This window comes from Chiloscyllium plagiosum, chromosome 12 (genome assembly GCF_004010195.1).
Source record: "Chiloscyllium plagiosum isolate BGI_BamShark_2017 chromosome 12, ASM401019v2, whole genome shotgun sequence".
NCBI lineage: Eukaryota > Metazoa > Chordata > Chondrichthyes > Orectolobiformes > Hemiscylliidae > Chiloscyllium > Chiloscyllium plagiosum.
In genome coordinates, this window is record NC_057721.1 from 53,334,962 (window position 1) to 53,353,830 (window position 18,869).

The following is an 18,869-nucleotide window of genomic DNA, read 5'->3' on the forward strand; positions in this document are numbered from 1 at the left end:
ACCACGGATAAATCTTATTAATAGTTGGCTTTGGTCGCATTCAAATTCCATAATTTGAATGTGTTAGTACTGATGCAACGGCCAAATTTGCAGTACAAATTCAAGTTGCTTATATACCGCTATTAAGAAGTCTATTTAGCTCATTATTCATGGCTCATTGTAGGAAACTACTAGTGCAAAGTCATTGTCACATTGGTCGTCTATGTGACAAAATTAAATTCCTTCAAAACCTGTGATACATTAGATGAGTTAAGAGCGAAATCAAAATGTTATACTGAATTAGGATTCAGGATGAGCTTGCCAATTGGATACATAATTAGCTTAACAGGAAGAGACAGAGAGTGGTGATGGAGGATTGCTTTTTGGACTGGAGGACTGTCACCAGTGGTGTTCTTAGGGATCAGTTCTGAGTCCTCTTTTGTTTGTCATTTACGTAAATAACTTGGATGAGAATTTAGAAGGCATAGTTAGTAAGTTTGGGGAAGACATCAAAATTCATGGCGTTGTAGACAATGAAGTAGGTTTTCTAAGATTACAAAGGGATCTTGGATTAAATGAGTCAATGGGCTGAAAAATGGCAGATGGAGTTCAATCGAGATAATGTGAGACATAGCATTTTGGTACAACAAACAAGGTTAGGGCTTATACAATTAAGGTAAGGCCTCAGATAGTGTTATAGAACAGAGGGACCCAGGGATGCAGGTACATAGTTCTTTGAAGTTTGTGTCATATGTAGACAGGGTGGTTAAAAAGGCATTTTTCATGCCTGTCTTCCTCAGTCCTTTGAGTATTGATTGAGAAGTCATGTTGAGGTTGTATAGGACATTGATGAGGCCTCTTCTGGAATACTGTGTCCAATTCTGATCATCCAGTTATAGGAAGAATATTATTAAGTTGGAGAGGGTTCAGAAGAGATTTACCAGAAAGTTTCTGTGTAGGGAAGGTTTGAGTTTTAACAAAGGCTGGATAGGCAGAGACTTTATTTACTGGAGCATAGGAGGTTGAGACATGACCTGATAGAAGTTTATAAAATAATGACAGCTATAAATAGAGCTAATGGTAGTTGTCTTTTCTCACAGATGGGGGAATTTCAAGATTAGGAGGCACACTTTTAAGGTGATAGGAGAGATTTAAAAAAGACACAAGAGGGAAATATTTTTACACAGAGAGTGGTTCACATGTGGAATGAACTTCCTGAGGAAGTGGTGGATGTGGGTACAATTACAATGTTTAAAAGACATTTGGATAAGTACATGAATAGGTAAGGTTTGGAGAGATATGGGCCAGGAGCAGGCACGTGGGACTAGTTTAGTTTGGGATTATGTTTGGCATGACTGGTTGTTTCCATGCTGTATGACACCATAAGAATTCCCTTGACTTGCACTGAAGCGATATAAGCAGTGGGTGGGAAGAAAAAGGGAGTTACACTTCAATTACTGCAAAGTCAAGGTGATCTGATAATCCTTAACTCAACTTTTCCTGTCTTTTTTGATTCCTTTTCAGATCTAAAATCTGTCTACCCCAGCCTTGAATATAGTCATAGAGATGTACTGCATGGAAACAGAGCATTTGATCCAACTCATCCATGCTGACCAGATATCCTAATCTCATCTAGTCCCACTTGCCAGCACCTGGCCCAAATCCCTCCAAACTCTTCCTATTCATATACTCATTCAGATGCTTAACAATCAGGCTTGACAGGCCTTGTCCTCATCATTTTCTTAAAAAAAGGCAACCCCTTATTCTGAGATTATGTCCTAGACTCTCCCACAAGGGGAAACAATCTTTCCACATCGAACCTGCCAACTCACTTAAGAATCAGGCATTAGATTAGATTATTAGATTAGATTACATTACAGTGTGGAAACAGGCCCTTCAGCCCAACAAGTCCACACCGACCCGCCGAAGCGCAACCCACCCATACCCCTACATTTACCCCTTACCTAACACTACGGGCAATTTAGCAAGGCCAATTCACCTGACCTGCACATCTTTGGACTGTGGGAGGAAACCAGAGCACCCGGAGGAAACCCACGCAGACACGGGGAGAACGTGCAAACTCCACACAGTCAGTCGTCTGAGGCGGGAAATGAACCCGGGTCTCTGGCGCTGTGAGGCAGCAGTGCTAACCACTGTGCCATCGTGCCGCCGCATGTTTTAGAAGATTGCTTTTCATTCTTCTAAACTCCACTGAATACAGGGCCAACCTACTCAATTTCTCCTCATGAAACAGCCTCTTCATATCCAGGATCATTGCAGTGTATCTTCTCTGGACTGGCTCCAATGTCAGAGTATCCTTCCTTAGGTAGGGGGCCCCAAAACTGTTTACAGTATTCCAGCTGTGGTCTGACTTGTGCCTTGTAAGGTTTAGCAAGAATTTCCTACTTTTACACCTCATTCCCTTTGAAACAAAGGCCAATATTCCATTTGCCTTTCCTATTACCTATTCAACTTGTACGCAAATCTTTTGAGATTTATGCACAAGGATTCCCAGGTCCCTGTGCTGCAGCTCTCTCCTCTAAAATGATATTTCCCTCCTTTATTCTGTCTGCTAACCTCATATTTTCCCATATTGTATACCATCTGCCAAATGTTTGCCCACTTGCTTAACCTGTTCAGATCCCTCTATAGAATTTTAGTGTAATCCTCACTACTTCCCTTCCCATCTATTTTTGTTTTATCTGCAAACTTGGCTATCACTTTCTGCATCTAAATCATTAATGTATATTGTAATTAGTTGATAAATAATAAAATCTAAATATTTTGAAAGATTACTCGAGGAAGCATTCCACCAGGTCCAGTAGACTTAAACAGTCTTAACCCCAACAGTTTCCTTAGCACTTTGTCTCGAGTGATAGTAATTGTATAGTATTTATTTCCTCTCTCTCTTTTTCCACTTGATTATTTAGTAATTTTGGAATGGTATTGATGTCTTCTACGGCGAAGACTAATACAAAGTATTTATTCAAATCCTCTGCCACTTCCTTGCCATGGTTATTTCCCCAGCCTCGTTCTCTTAAGGGCCAATTTTAATTTCAATTTCTCTCATCCTTTTTACATATTTAAAGAAACTCTTACTGTCTTGGTCATACGTACAGTTCTTTATTTTTGACTCGTTTGTCTTTTGCTATTTTTTAAAACTTTCCTAATCCTCTGTTTTACCCCTAATCTTTGCCACATTGTATGTTTTTTGTTTCCATTTGATACTAGCCATAACTGCTCAGTTTAACCGTGGTTGGCTTATCTCCTTCCCAGAATCCTTTTTTCTCAGTGGGATATATCTTTGCTGTGAGCCATAAAGTGTTTTCTTAAACATTTGCCATTTTTCTCAAACATCTCCGCTCATAAGCTCCTTTCCCAGTCCACTTCAGTGAGCTCAGTCCTCATTCCTTTGTAACTGCCCTGATTTAAGCTTGTTTCTGATCCAAGTTCCTACCTCACAAACTGAACTCTAACATCAAATGCTCACACCAAAAGTTAACAGGTTGATAAATTTGCTGATGACATTTTTTTTCTTTCTTTGGGTGACATTGGTCTCTAATAAGTGTGGAATTGTTAGAGACTTATTTGAGAGTCCCAAAACCAAACAGCTTCAGATTTCACACAGGCAAAGTTTTTGCTTGCTCATAGAGATTAACCCATTTAAGTAATTGCAAGGAACTTAAAGATTGAATGAGATGCAGCAATGCTTAGGGAACCAAGATTACACAGCGGTACTGCTGGAGCTTAACCTACTAAATCCAAAATATTCAGTGCAGATGACACCAAAATTGGAGATGTAGTGGACAGTGAAGAAGGTTACCTCAGAGTACAATGGGGTCTTGATCAGATGGACCAATGGGCCCAGGTGTGGCAGATGGAGTTTAACTTAGATAAATATGAGAGGCTGCATTTTGGAAAGGCAAATCAGGGCAGGCCTAATATATTTAATGATAAGGTCCTGGGGAGTGTTGCTGAACAAGAGACCTTGGAGTACAGGTTTATACTTCCTTTAAAGTGGAGTCGCAGGTAGATACGATAATGAAGAAGGTGTTTGGTATGCTTTCCTTCATTGGTCCAAGCATTGAGTGTAGGAGTTGGAAGGTCATGTTGCTCCTGTACAGGTCATTGGTTAGGCCACTGTTGGAGTATCGTGTGCAATTCTGGTCTCCCTCCTAGAGGAAGAATGTTGTGAAACTTGAAAGGGTTCAGAAAAAGTTACAAGAAAATTGCTAGGGTTGGAGGATTTGCGCTATAGGGACAACTGAACAGGGGCTGGGGCTGTTTTCCCTGGAACGTTAGAGGCTGAAGGATGACGTTCTGTACATTTATAAAATCATGAGGGGCATGGATAAGATAAATAGACAAGGTCTTTTCCCTGTGGTGGGGGAGTCCAGAACTAGGGGGCATAGATTTAGGGCGACAAGGGAAAGATTTAATAGGGACCTACAGGACAACATTTTCATGCAAAGGGTGGTGCACATATGTAATGAGCTGCCACAGGAAATGGTGGAGGTTGGTATAATTCCAACATTTAAGAAGCATCTGGATAGGTATATGAGTAGGAAGGGTTCAGAGTGATATGGACCAAGTGCTGGCAAATGGGACTAGATTAATTTAGGATGGTCAGCATGGACAAATTTGGGTCTGTTTCCATGCTGTACATCTCTATGACAAAACTTCAAGAGCAATCTTGAGCTTAATTTGTGAATGTATTCATAATTAACCAATTTACTAAATGGAAACTGCAATCTCTTCCTTATAAGATGAGAAACCTATCACAAATCATTATTCTTTTAAATACAATTCTGAACTGTGAAGCTGAAAGACTTGCATTGACAAAAATAGCTTTCAACACCTCAAGACCTTTCAATGAAATTTGAAAGAAATGAAATCACCTTGAAGTTTAATGTTGGAATTTAGTCAGGTCCTTGCACTATAGGGGTGTCAAGCTTTGTGGGAAACAGGCAACAAAGTGGGGTGATGTCTAGATTGAAATAACCGTGATCTTATAAAATGGAAATTCAGACTTGAAGGATCATAAGACCAAATCCTGGTCCTTTGTTTTACACTAAGCGTTTGTAAAAAATGACAATCATCAGACTATTTGTTTTTAGTGATGTTGGTTGAAGGATATTCCCAAGTGTACCTTAGAATCATAGAATCCATACAGCATGAAGCAGGCCATTTGGCCTATTGAGTCCACACTGACCCTCTAAAGAATATTCCACACAGACCCACTCACCTGCCTGCCTTACCCCCTGTAACCCATCCAGACTGCACACTGCTGGACACAATAGGCAATTTAGCATGGCCCATCCATCTAATCTGCACATCTTTGAACTGTGGGAGGTAGCCCATACAGACACAGGGAGAATGTGCAAACTCCAGTCGCCTAAAGCTGGAACTCTGCATGCAGTCCCTGATGCTGTGTGGCCACGGAGCCACCATACTGCCCCACAGAAGAACACATTCTCTTTTGAAATAGTGCCACAGAATCGAACAAACAGGGCAAGTATAGCTGCGGTTTAAAGTAGAACAGTACAGGCCCTTCAGTCCTCGATGTTGTGCTGCCCTTTTGTCCAACACTAAGATTAACCTACATGCCCTTCACTGTACTAACTTGCATGTGCCTACCCAAGAGTCGTCTACATGTCCCTGAATATTTAACACCTTATTGAACAAGAGCAGCTATGGCACTCCCTTGGATTGGAGAACAGTGCCAGCCAAACCTATCTGCTGAATGTCTTGACGTGAAACTTGCACTAACAACAACTGGAGGGGTTATGTGTGCCACCCACTCACAGAGGCAAGGCCAATAACCAAAATTGTAAAATTTCCCCAACTGAGTGTTTAAGCATCACATGGCGATCCTAAAATAATTGAATGGGGCGGGGAGGAAATTATTTAAGTTTGAAAGCAATTGTTAGGGGGGGAAGGTGGTGAGAGATAACTGGAGGAAGTGAAATTGTTCTCTGCTGATAGCACATCATCTCATTCCCCTTCGAACAACAAGCCGCCCCAACATTTAATCTGCATTGACGCAGAGCTTGACATTTAAGCAAGAAGCAATAAAAACCCGACCTGCAGCTGTCACTCCATACTACCTCAATGAAGCCGAATAAAGCCCAGGGTTTTATTTTACCTGTTTAACCGTATCTCCACCAAATTAGCACCTCCCCCTCCCCCATTCACTAACAAGCCCGAGCTGGCGCCGGGTTGACCGAGCCGTCTCCGCTCTCCCCCGCCCTGAGCAGCGCCGCCGCAAGGTGCCCAGGCGCCACTGCCAGTTCAGGGGAATCCCGGAGAAACCAGCCTTAATCAAGGCGGATTTGCCCGGGGTACCCAACGCTGATGCTCTTAGGTAGAACGTGATAGGCACACCACCTGAAGGCTAACTTTCAAATGAACCATCAAACTGACTGGCAGTGCTCTTGGAAAGAGGACTGAAGAATAGCAAGCAGAAAGTCTGGGATATATGGGTCATTTTCAGTTTGACACACTGTTGGAGACAAACAGAAATTGCTGCAGAAACTCAGAAGGTCTGACAGCATCTGTCGAGAGAAATATAGTTAACGTTTGGAATGTGTTGTAGTGATACACAAATAGTTTTTCTCCCCACAAATGCTGCCAGACCCTGTTGGGTTTCTCCATCATTTGCTCCATTCATTTCAGATTTCCCAGCATCCATATTATTTTGCCATCATATGATTATCAGACTGCGGCAGAGACAGGTGTTGGGGCCTAGGTACATGTGATCTATATTAACAACTTGGATGAAGCGCTCCGATTATATTGTAAGATTTGCTGAAGATACAAAGTTGAGAAGGAAAGCAAGCTGTGAAGGATACGAGGAGCCTGAAAAACAATAAATGTGATGTGGAGGTGCAGGGGTTGGACTGGTGTGGGCAAAGTTAGAAATCACACAATACCAAGTTATAGTCCAACAGTTTATTTGAAATCACAACCTTCAGAGCCCTACTCCTTCATCAGGTGAAGTGTGAGGGAAGCACACAGAACACAGAATTTATGGGCAGAGAGATCAGAAGGTCATACAAATGGTGTAAGTGGAGTATCAATTAATAAGTCTCTGCAGGGTGTAAGACAGTGAGAGTAAAGTGTCAATAGCTGAATAACAACCGAAGTACCTGCAGAGACATATTCAACACTCGCACCATTTGTATAATCTTTTGACCTTCCTGCCCCGATCTCTCTGCACATTAATTCTGTGTTTTGTGTGTTTCCCTGCCACTTCACATGATGAAGGGGGTCTGCTCCGAAAGCTTGTCACTTCAAATAAACCTGTTGGCCTATAACCTGGTGTTGTGTGATCTCAAACAATAAATGAAGAGGGACTTTAAAATGCTGTAACACAGGGATATCTGTGTATCCTTGTATATGAATTATTAAGTGTTAGCATCCAGGTATAGCAAGTAATTGGGAACAAGTAGTGAATATGGCTTTTACTGCACGGGGACTGTGTGTAAAAGTAGAGGAGGTCTTACTGCGTCTGTGCAGAATAATAGTGAGATCAGATCAGAAGAGTCACTGGACCTGAAACTTTAGCTCTCCACTGATGGTGCTACACTTGCTCAGTTTCTGCAACAATTTCTGTTTTTGTTTCATACTTTGTAGATATGTTATCCTCATTTAAAGAAGAATACACATGCATTGGAAGCAGTTCAAAGAAGGGTCTTTGAGATTAGAAGAATGAGAAGTGATCCTGTTGAAACATTTAAGATTCTGAAATACTTGAAAGGGTAAATACTGAGAAGATATTCCTTAAACAGAGGAATCTGGATAAAGGAAGCAGTTTAAAAATAAGCGGTCTCCTTTTTAAGATGGACATGATGAGTAATTTCTTCTTTCAGAGGATTCTTACTCTTTAAAATGATCTTCCATCATATAGTGGAGGCTAGATCACTGACTACATTTCAGGACTGAGTTGGACAGATTTTTCATTGACAAGTGAGTTGTAGCATCTGTGGGAGAAAGCAGAGTTAACTAATGCTACCAGACCTGTTGAGTTTCACCAGCACTTTCTGTTTTTATCTTCCCCTTTAACTGCTGAGTTACTCCAAACATGGTTGTGGCATAGTGGATTCTAGGTGTACAGATTACATGATTAGTTGGAGCTGGACAAACTCCTTCCATAGCCCATGTCTAGGTGTTGCCTAATAGTTTGGTCTTACCCAGTTGACTACCCAGGCAATGGTCTGGATGTTTTGATGATGGGTAGGAGATGAGCCCTATCATACCTACTTCTTTAGTTAAGTCAGTTCCAGTTGAAGTTTCAAAGATAGGTAATCTTAATGATTTGGAATATTGTGTGCAATTCTGGTCTCTCTGCTATAGGATTAGATTAGATTACATTACATTACAGTGTGGAAACAGGCCCTTCGGCCCAACAAGTCCACACCGACCCGCCGAAGCGAAACCCACCCATACCCCTACATTTACCCCTTACCTAACACTACGGGCAATTTAGTATGGCCAATTCACCTGACCCTGCACATCTTTGGACTGTGGGAGGAAACCGAAGCACCCGGAGGAAACCCACGCAGACACGGGGAGAATGTGCAAACTCCACACAGTCAGTCGCCTGAGGCAGGAATTGAACCCAGGTCTCAGGCGCTGTGAGGCAACAGTGCTAACCACTGGGCCACCGTGCCGCCCACAAAGGAAGGATGTTGTGAAAATTGAAAGGGTTCAGAAAAGATTTACAAGGATGTTGCCAGGGTTGGAGGGTTTGAGCTATTAGGAAAGGCTAAATAGGCTGGGGCGATTTTCCCTGGAGCATCAGAGGCTGAGGGGTGACCTTATAGACATTTATAAAATCAAGAGGGACATGGATAGGGTAAATAGACAAAGTCTTTTCCCTGGAGTGGGGTAGTCCAGAACTATTGGGCAATTCAAATGGTGTGGGGGGAGGGCGCGGTGATGTTGGCCAGGTTCAGAGTGTTCATTGGATCACAGAGTTTTTTTTAACCATGCTGGGGAGAGAGAATGTTGTTTACCCCATGAATGGGGTCAGAATGGGAGGTAGAAATAATCTATGGGAGAAGGGGAATAACGAGATTACCGGAAGTCTGTAAGGGGCAGAGAAAAAGACTGCAAAAGAGAGAGAAAGAACCATTTTAAACCTTTACAAACTGGAAGCCAGAAAATCTGGAAATTGCTGAGATAGTGAATTCCTTGAAAACAAATGTGGAATTTTTAGCATAAAGCCAAGAGCAAATATGCAGAGACAACTATAGTGGATGCTATTGTAATGAACTGTTAAATTGTAATGAACTGTTAAATTGTAATGAATTGTTAAATTTAAATCTGGGATTGAGATTTGAGATGCATTAACAAAAGGGCAATAGCTAGCTAGTTAAAATGTTCTAGCATATCATAAATGCCACCTCTTTTTATTTTCCTTTAATTTTGGATTGTGGATCAAAACTGGAAACTGATTCTGCCTTATACCAAGGAAGGAGATGCTACACTTGAAAACAAGTTACTGGAATTCATTGTGGATTGTATTTACAGAGTTACTATGTTCAGGCTGTGGGAGAGGATTGCTGCACTCATTGGCTTCATGGCTATATGGTTTAGGGAAGCTCTAACCAGACAAAGTGTGTGATTTTTGGCTTTCTGTCAGGACCATGGGTCAGGAATGCTCAGCATGATAACAACTCTCTGACTCCTGGGCAGTTGGACAGTGTCTTTGTGAACACTACAGTGAACAGACTCTAAAAGGATAGTATCATGTCTCTCCTTGCAGTTGAGATAATAAATAATTGGAAGATAGCTAGCTATACTTAGACATCATTTGTCTATAAGCTGCTACTTCTGACCACTGAATGAAAGACTAAATAATTAGTCTGTCAATCACTCTGTCTTCAGTAAAAAAAAACTGAGGGGAATTTGAATGAGAAGGTCAGAAGGATTCTAAGAAGGAAAAGGACTTTATCAAATTCTCTGGATTCATGCTTTTGAACTGCGTCCCCTAATTTATTCCTCCATTTACCCATAACATTCATTTGACTGTGTCTGTCTGTATATGTGTGTAAGAGGGTTTAAGAAGGGATAAAGTTTATGTTAGAGAGTCAGAAGCTGATCATTCCATATTTTGTTTGCATGTGGTTAGAATTAATTTTTTGTAACAAATAATGTTTTTCTTTTTATTAATTTTAGAAACCTGGCTAGCATTTTCTGTTAATGTGAGTTCATCAGAAAGGAAAATTGGCGAGATTGAGTAATTTGATTAAATCTTTAACTTTAGTGACGATTCCAGAATTAGTGAGGCTTATGTATCAATGTGCTTTCCTAAATGCATCACCACAAGATGTTACGGAAATAGGTAAGCTGTGACTCACCAGTTTGAGGATAGTATATTTAGTGAGATGAGGTTTTTTGAGTAGAACTATGTTAGTTACTTTGAACCTTTTGTTGTCACCTTATGCCTGCTGTTTTAGGCTAATTTACGTTTGCGAGGTCTAAGAAATCAATTCTTTCCTCATGTGTTGTAACTTTATGTTTATTGAGGGTTGGTAATTGTTGAGGTCATGACAAGTTCTTCTAATTCTTCTTCTATGGGAGTCCATGTATCTCATATATCAACACAAATAGATAAAGTACGGTTGCTAAATGACTGTTGTTTAATGAATGAATTAATAAAAATAGAAAAAGGACCCCTTGGAAATCAAAAATGTTGTCCTCAACAATCAAAATGTAACACTTGAGAAATTCTCAAAGCCCTCAGAATAAAATATTTTGAACCTCTGAAGGCATGAGATGTTACAGAGGGGTTCCATCTGCCTTTTAGGTGCACGGAAAATATGGAACTGTTATGAAGAGGAGCAGGAACTGGCCCAGCCAATATTTATCTCTCAATCAACATGAAAAACAAGTTTTCTGTTTCACAATACTGACTGCCATGTCTCCTACTGAACAACAGTTACTATCCTTCATAGGTGCTGCATTTTGGGAAAGCAAATCTTAGTAGGGCTTATATACTTAATGGTAAGGTCCTAGGGAGTGTTGCTAAACAAAGAGACCTTGGTTCATAGCTCCTTGAAAGCACAATCACAGGTAGATAGGATAGTGAAGAAGGCATTTGGTATGCTTTCCTTTATTGGTCAGAGTATTGAGTACAGGAATTGAGAGGTCATGTTGCGGCTGTACAGGACATTGGTTAGGCCACTTTTGGAATATTGTGTACAATTCTGGTCTCTCTGCTATAGGAAGGATGTTGTGAAACTTGAAAGGGTTCAGAAAAGATCTACAAGGATGTTGCCAGGGTTGGAGGATTTAAGCTATAAGGAAAGGCTGAATAGGCTAGAGCTGTTTTGCCTGGAGCATCAGAGGCTGAGGAGTGACCTTATAGGCATTTATAAAATGAGGGGCATGGATAGGGTAAATAGACAAGGTCTTTCCCTGAGGTGGGGGAGTCCAGAACTAGTGGGCATAGGTTTAGGGTGACAGGGGGAAGATATAAAAGAGACCTAAGGGGCAACAATTTCATGCAATGGGTGGTACGTGTATGGAATGAGCTGCCAGAGGAAGTGGTGGAGGCTGGTACGATTGCAACATTTAAAAGACATTTGGATGGGTATATGAACATGAAGGGTTTGGGAGGATATGGGCTGGGTGCTGGCAGGTGGGACTAGATTGGGTTGGGAGAGCTGATCGGCATGGACAGGTTGGCCTGAAGGATCGGTTTCCGTGCTGTACCGCTATGACTCTCTGACAAGTAATTTGTAAGCTGTAAGGAAGTTTGAGACATCTGATGATCATGACATCCACTTATAAATGCAAGTTGTATTAATACATACAAGATAGGTAATGTAAATACCAGAAACTGCAAGGACTGAAGGTTTGTGCAGGATAGGTTGGACCAAAGGGTCTGTTTCCATGCTGTACATCTCTCTGACTCTACAACTCTAAGGGGTCTGGATAGGAATATGAAAAGGAAGCGTTTAAGTGGGATATGGGCCAAGTGCTGGCAAATGAGACTAGATTAATTTATGACACCTGATCAGCACGAACGAGTTGGGCCGAAGGATCTGTTTCCGTTTTGTACATCTCTATGACTTTAAATATTCGATAAACCTAAATTGTATCAGCTTTGACCCAACACTTAGGCATGACAATGGGACATGAGCTGAGATTTTCTGAAAATAATGAAATATTTCTTTACGCAAGGAAATGTGAGTTATATCGAGTCAAAGTTAAATAATCATACAGCATGGAAACAGACCCTCAGTCCACCTCATCTATGCCAACCACGTTCCCGAACTAAACTACTGCCACTTGCCTGTATTTGGCCCATATCCGTATAAATCTTTCCCATTCATATACCTTTCCAAATGTCCTTTTTAATGTTTTAACTGTACCTGCATCCACCTCTTCCTCTGGCAGTTCATTCTGTCAGTTTAGTGGGGAAAAGATTCAGCTTTTAAAATTGTGAGATGCTTACATTCTGTCCATTTGGATAAATTGCTTTAGATGAATAGGAGTGAGGGAACCAGGGCACTTATGTGGAGTATGTAACCAATGAGGTGAATAAAATGTTGGGAAGGATTTCTTTTTACAGAGCTGTTTGCTAGGGTTTTGATTATGCATACTCCTTTGAAGGTGAGCTGGAGAATTTCTTGAGAGGGGAGGCCAGTTCAAGTAATAGGTGTGAGGAGCAAGTCTCAAAGGGACCTGAATGACATGGGCTATGGTGAGAAATATGGTAGAATCACATGACAATTCCATTGGTAACCTTATTTAATGCAGATTAACTTATTATTAACCTCCTTAATATACAGCTTTCAATTATACGAGCTACTGTGAGAAGATTAGACACAGAGAATTCTTGACATGGAAGTCAGCAAAGGTACCTTGTGACTCCAGCTCACCTTTGGTAGCAAAGAGCCTCCATGTTGCTGACCACATAACTGCATCTCAGGCCATGATCCACGGGCACCCCTCATCCACGGACATTGGCATCCAATAATTCCCAACAATTCAGGCACTTCACCGATTTACTTGCAGCATCCATGTGAGTTATATCGAGTCATAGTTAAATAATCATACAGCATGGAAACAGACCCTCAGTCCACCTCATCTATGCCAACCACGTTCCCGAACTAAACTACTGCCACTTGCCTGTATTTGGCCCATATCCGTATAAATCTTTCCCATTCATATACCTTTCCAAATGTCCTTTTTAATGTTTTAACTGTACCTGCATCCACCTCTTCCTCTGGCAGTTCATTCTGTCAGTTTAGTGGGGAAAAGATTCAGCTTTTAAAATTGTGAGATGCTTACATTCTGTCCATTTGGATAAATTGCTTTAGATGAATAGGAGTGAGGGAACCAGGGCACTTATGTGGAGTATGTAACCAATGAGGTGAATAAAATGTTGGGAAGGATTTCTTTTTACAGAGCTGTTTGCTAGGGTTTTGATTATGCATACTCCTTTGAAGGTGAGCTGGAGAATTTCTTGAGAGGGGAGGTCAGTTCAAGTTATAGGTGTGAGGAGCAAGTCTCAAATGGACCTGAATGACATGGGCTATGGTGAGAAATATGGTAGAATCACATGACAATTCCATTGGTAACCTTATTTAATGCAGATTAACTTATTATTAACCTCATTAATATACAGCTTTCAATTATACGAGCTACTGTGAGAAGATTAGACACAGAGAATTCTTGACATGGAAGTCAGCAAAGGTACCTTGTGACTCCAGCTCACCTTTGGTAGCAAAGAGCCTCCATGTTGCTGACCACATAACTGCATCTCAGGCCATGATCCACGGGCACCCCTCATCCACGGACATTGGCATCCAATAATTCCCAACAATTCAGGCACTTCACCGATTTACTTGCAGCATCCTTACAAATACACGGGGGGGGGTCAGGTGCAGATCTCGCAATGTGACTGTGTGCTATATCAATCTCACAACTGATCCATGTACTAGTAGCTTATACAGTCGACACACTAAATGTGTAGTGAGCAAGCAGCCATGCAGAGGTGGGAGCATGGAGGGATGATATCTGTGAAGGACCTAACTGCGTTTGGAAAGAGAAATATGATAAAGCATGGATAAGGACGGGGTGATGTGAAGGAGCATTGACCACAATCAGGAGCACTCTGGCTTCAAGTGGATTGAGGACAATGTATGACCACAGCTGGCATGGTCACCTCACTGCCAGGGGCTGGAGGAGAGAGGTGGCCAGGTGTTGGTTCATGTAGATGAGTTGAGTAGGGAGTTGGAGTGGTTCAAAGGTTGGAGAGTTCAAGGTAAGGACTTGTTGACAGAGAAAGAGTCTGGAAAACACTGCTAGCTGACTCCTTCCATTGTGCTGGAAATTAAAAGAGCACAATGGAGAAGGAAATCGTTGCAACCACACTTGAAGCAAGTGGGGTAAATTGTCTTGACCTCTGAGGGAAGTGCTAAAAGCCCACTGATGTGAAGCCCTTCAGAGGAAACTTTACACATGGAAGCAGCACTGTACAGGACACAGACTCGCAGGCTCCCTAATCTGTTGTGACCCTAATGCATTGGCTGCCTGTATGCTGTACACTTCGCTGCCTCAGGCACTGTTGACCAGTTCATTCAAGACCAACACATTCGCATGTACAGGGCAGAAAAAGAATAGTGATGCTTGAGCAAGGTGACTAACGGAGCCAGCAGAACCCATTTCTCTGCATATGCCTTGTCCATTTTGCATCCATATGCTGTAACAGGATCTCAACACAGACATTACTCCATGTTACCTCATATATGGATGTCTATTATGCTCATGGTAACATAGTTACATTCAGAGTTTGTGACTCAAACAAGCAGATTATGGTAAAAAGTCATTAATGTAATGGAAACATGAGCATCGATCTAAAGTGCAATGTGACCTGTGCCACCAATGGGCCCTCAAAAGGTTATTTCCTTGCTTTCCCTCCCACTGAACCTCAGATAGCACAGCTGGGGTGAAGGAATGTTGCTCGATAGTCAAATCTATTGTTCTTGGATGTTTGTTTGGGTGACCCTAGGCCATTTGTTCTGAGGCCCAAGGAATAAGAGCCAGGATCCTCCACCTTTATTCTGCCTGCCCCTTTCTTGAAATTCCATGGATCAGAGTTGCCATGCAGGGTCAAGATAGAGGGCCTGGCCACCTCTCCTGAGAGGAGACCTCTGAGGAGCTTGTATGTGGTTCCTCTTTCAGCCTCATGGCACCACCATGCCTTCTTGTGACAGCTACCAATCTGTCCATGTATATAACCAGACCACTGCATGCCTATGCAGTGTTGCTGCAGTCCTGCATGCTCTGGGTTACGATGACAATTGACAAAATCCTTGATTGTTTACACCTCTGGGTCCTCTCATGTATACGAGCAGATGCCTGGTTTCTGACATTCGTTACAGCTGCCTGGCATTTGTTTTCATTGGATGGCACAGTGGCTCAATGGTTAGCATTGGTGCCTCACATAGCACGGGACCTGGGATTGATTCCAAACTCTGGCAATGGTCTGTGTGGAGGTTGCATGTTCTTCCCATGTCTGTGTGGGTTTCCTCCGGGTGCTCTGGTTTCCTCCCACAGTCCAAAGATGTGCAAGTTAGATGGATCGGCTATGCTAAATTGCCCATAGTGTCCAGAGATTTGTGAATTAGGTGCATGACCATGAGAAATGCAGGGTTTCAGGGATAGAGGAGGGGGATGTGGCTGGGTAGGATCTCCTTTGGAGGGTTGGTATGGACTTGTTGGGCTGAATGGCTTGTTTCCACACTGTGGAGATTCCACAACATTCTATAACATTGATTAGCGTGGGAGCTGTCACAGTGAGGTGCTCGCCCACTTATACTCTCAAATATTCTACATCTGATGTTGCCATTGAAGTGTCAATATCTGAGTTGGTGGGTGGTGCAGAAGGGAGCCTTGTTAATGTTTCCATTGAGTTCTTGGAACTCTCTTCCTCAGAAGCCAAGAAGATGCTTTCTGCCAAGGCAGTTTGTTTCTCCATTGAATCTATGGCCATCCCGCTGGTACCTGTTGGACACAAGAAAGAGAAGGCATTGTGGCCAATGGTTAGGAATGCAGCAAGGTTAATGTGAGAGCTGCAGGGGAATGAAGAATGGTACCTACTTGGTTGGTGGAACATGGATATTTCAGCATCCCTACTGAAATGGTTGGTCCTGATCTCCTCCTGTGAAAGACTGCATTCTCCCTTCAGTGGGTGAAAAGCCTAATGCTGGGTATCCCTTTAATCCATCATGACTCTTTCTGCCCTGTTATGGGCTGTTTTCTCCTGTAATGGGAGAACGGCAAGGATGCATTGAAATGTCAGTGACCGGCACACCTGTTAATGCTGGTGCAACTGGTTGAAAGAAATTGACTTTTTCTGGTGAGTGAGTTATTGGTGCAGAGGCAATGTGGGCTTATTGCATGATGAGGAGGGGCTTGGGATGTTTGGGGGAGGAGAGGGGTTAGTGGGGGGTGAGAGAATGTGAGGGGAAATGTTGCAGGCAATACTGAGAGTGGCAGAGCATGAGCCTTGGTGGGGGGTTTGGGTGCAGTAGTTGAAAAGAGAAGAGTATGCACTTACACTTGTAGAATAATTGATTTTCTTGCGTCACTGTTGGCCATTGCACTGCCACAATACATAAAGCAAAGACCCAGACAGCAACTTTAGACCAGGCTGCTGGGATCTGTTGGTGTGACTTTCTCTGCTGGTACTCAGGGAAAAGGATGGCCTTCCACTGAACCGCTCAGTCCATCAGTACTTGCTGTTGGAGAGTTGCGGTGTTGTTTTCCCCTCTGCAACATCTTTGGAATGACTGTCTGTTACTCAGTGGAGCTGCTTTGGTGTGCCAGTGCTCCTCTGTGTGCACCGTAGCCTTTGTAATATGTGGGCATGACACGTGGCATGTGACAAAACTGAGACTTAACAAATAAAATTAAATATTCAGCCAAAAGTCTTGTGTATCTGTCCACTTCACGTCATGTACTTGAAAGCCACTGAAGTGCTTCATGAAATATAGTTACTGTTGTTAAGCAGGAAATGCGGCATGCAATTCGTTCACGTCAAGGTTTTGCAAATGGCAATGTTATGTAGTGAACAGATAAATCTATATATTTTTGTGATGTGGAGTGAGGACGTGGCATTTCTCCAATTCCCCTTCAAAATAATGGCCCAGAGACTGGGGATGTACGTCAGAACTCTGGAGAAGTCCTGATGCAGTAACTCTCCAAGAACTGCATGGGAAGTTGACACACTTTCTCTAAGACTCTCCAAATAAAAAACCCTGGTTTAACAAATAAAACCAAGTGTCCTGGGTCACCACTGACCACTCCTCCAACACTGTCTTCCTTCTACATTACATCACATTATCTTCCTCTTCTTGGACCTAAGACCATAAAATGTGGTAGCCAGTAGCACTGCAAACAGCTCATCAGTCTGCTTTGCCATTCAGTGGGATCATCATTGCTCTGAAAATCCTCAACTCGATATTCCTTACTGATTAAGAATCTGTCTATCTCAGCCTTGAATATATTTAATGACCCAGCCCATGACTGCTCTCTGCAGTAAAACATTCTACCAATTCACTACCATCCTTAAGAAGAGATTCCTCCTCATCTCCGTCTTAAATGTGCAATCCCCTATTTTGTCATTTGGTCCTAGACCCTCCCACAAGCCAAAACAACTTTCTGCATTTACCATGTTAATTTCCCTCAGAATCTAACCTGATCCCTGACTCTCCGAGCCACTGTGAACATCTGACTCACGCCCATCCCTAAAACACAACTCCACCCAACCCAATGTCTGATCTGGCTTCCCACCCCCAAACCAACCCTCCACACTACCCCTTGGCTCTTAGCTCCACCTGCCCACATGATAGGAACTGGCTCAGCAGTCCCATATCACCCCACCTCTGCCTTTTCAGCCCCAGCCCTCACTAATCCCTCACACACTTATCTGTCATGTTACCACCCCACCCCATCAACACCCAGATGCCACCAAGATGGCACCCTATCTCTTCACATACTTGATGCTCTTTTAGCCCATCCAGCTGAGACTCTTCCAGCACACCACCTTCTCATCCACTTGGCACCCGAGCCCAACACCTGTCTGCTACACTACCCTTTCACCCATTGTCAAGATACTTTCTAACATAGTGGTCACCCCATCCACCTGGCATCTTCTATCTTTACCCAGCTGGTACTTCACAATTCATCAACCTGGCATTCCACCCCTCACCTAATTGGCACTCTACCTTGTCATGCAGGTGGCACTCTACACTGTTACCAACCTGACACCCTATGCTCTTACCTGCCTGGGACACTTTCCCACTTTGTCACTTTACTCTGTAATCCTCTGCCACCCGTCTCCCTCAGCCATCCACTACCCTACCCTCTACCACCTTACCCACTTGGCAAATTAATGAGAAAGAATTGATAAAACCCTTTATTTCGGGGAAGTGTGAACAAGACCATGAACAATTAGAATTAAACCAGAAATTAAGCTTTAAGGAACACTGATTCTACAACTGCAGACAAATAATTCAAATAGCAATGGAAGATGAAAAGGGAAGAGTTAGATTTAGATTAGATTTAGATTTTATTGTTATGTATACTCAAGTACAGAAGTACAGGAGTGCAGTGAAAAGTGTATGATGTTGCCACACAAGGCGCCATTTTAGGTACCAAGTAACCTAGGTACAAAAAGCTTAGGTACAAAGCAGTAGGAGAAACAGAATTAAAAAGTTAAGCCTTACTTCATAGAAGGACCATTGATAGGGAGAATGACCATAAAGCCCATTCCCATATAAATGTATTCAGAGATTTGGTGATGTGTGTACCAAGGATTATTTTATCATCATAGGGATCCATTGTGGACAAACTAACTTGGGTTTTAC

At 42.4% G+C, this 18,869-nt stretch overlaps 2 protein-coding genes across 2 annotated transcripts in view; both read right to left on the reverse strand.

Annotated features, from left to right (window-relative positions):
- The window catches only part of LOC122555513 (E3 ubiquitin-protein ligase DZIP3-like), an 88,922-nt gene extending 82,761 nt beyond the window's left edge, over positions 1-6,161 (reverse strand). The window contains exon 1 of the mRNA XM_043701537.1: positions 6,125-6,161. The gene's annotated coding sequence lies outside the window, so the exon portion shown is untranslated. The remainder of the gene's footprint in view (positions 1-6,124) is intronic.
- Positions 6,162-15,811: 9,650 nt separating this feature from the next.
- The window catches only part of LOC122555514 (zona pellucida-like domain-containing protein 1), a 35,772-nt gene continuing 32,714 nt past the window's right edge, over positions 15,812-18,869 (reverse strand). Inside the window, exon 12 of the mRNA XM_043701539.1 lies at positions 15,812-16,002. Coding sequence (XP_043557474.1) covers positions 15,812-16,002 — 191 coding nt within the window. The remainder of the gene's footprint in view (positions 16,003-18,869) is intronic.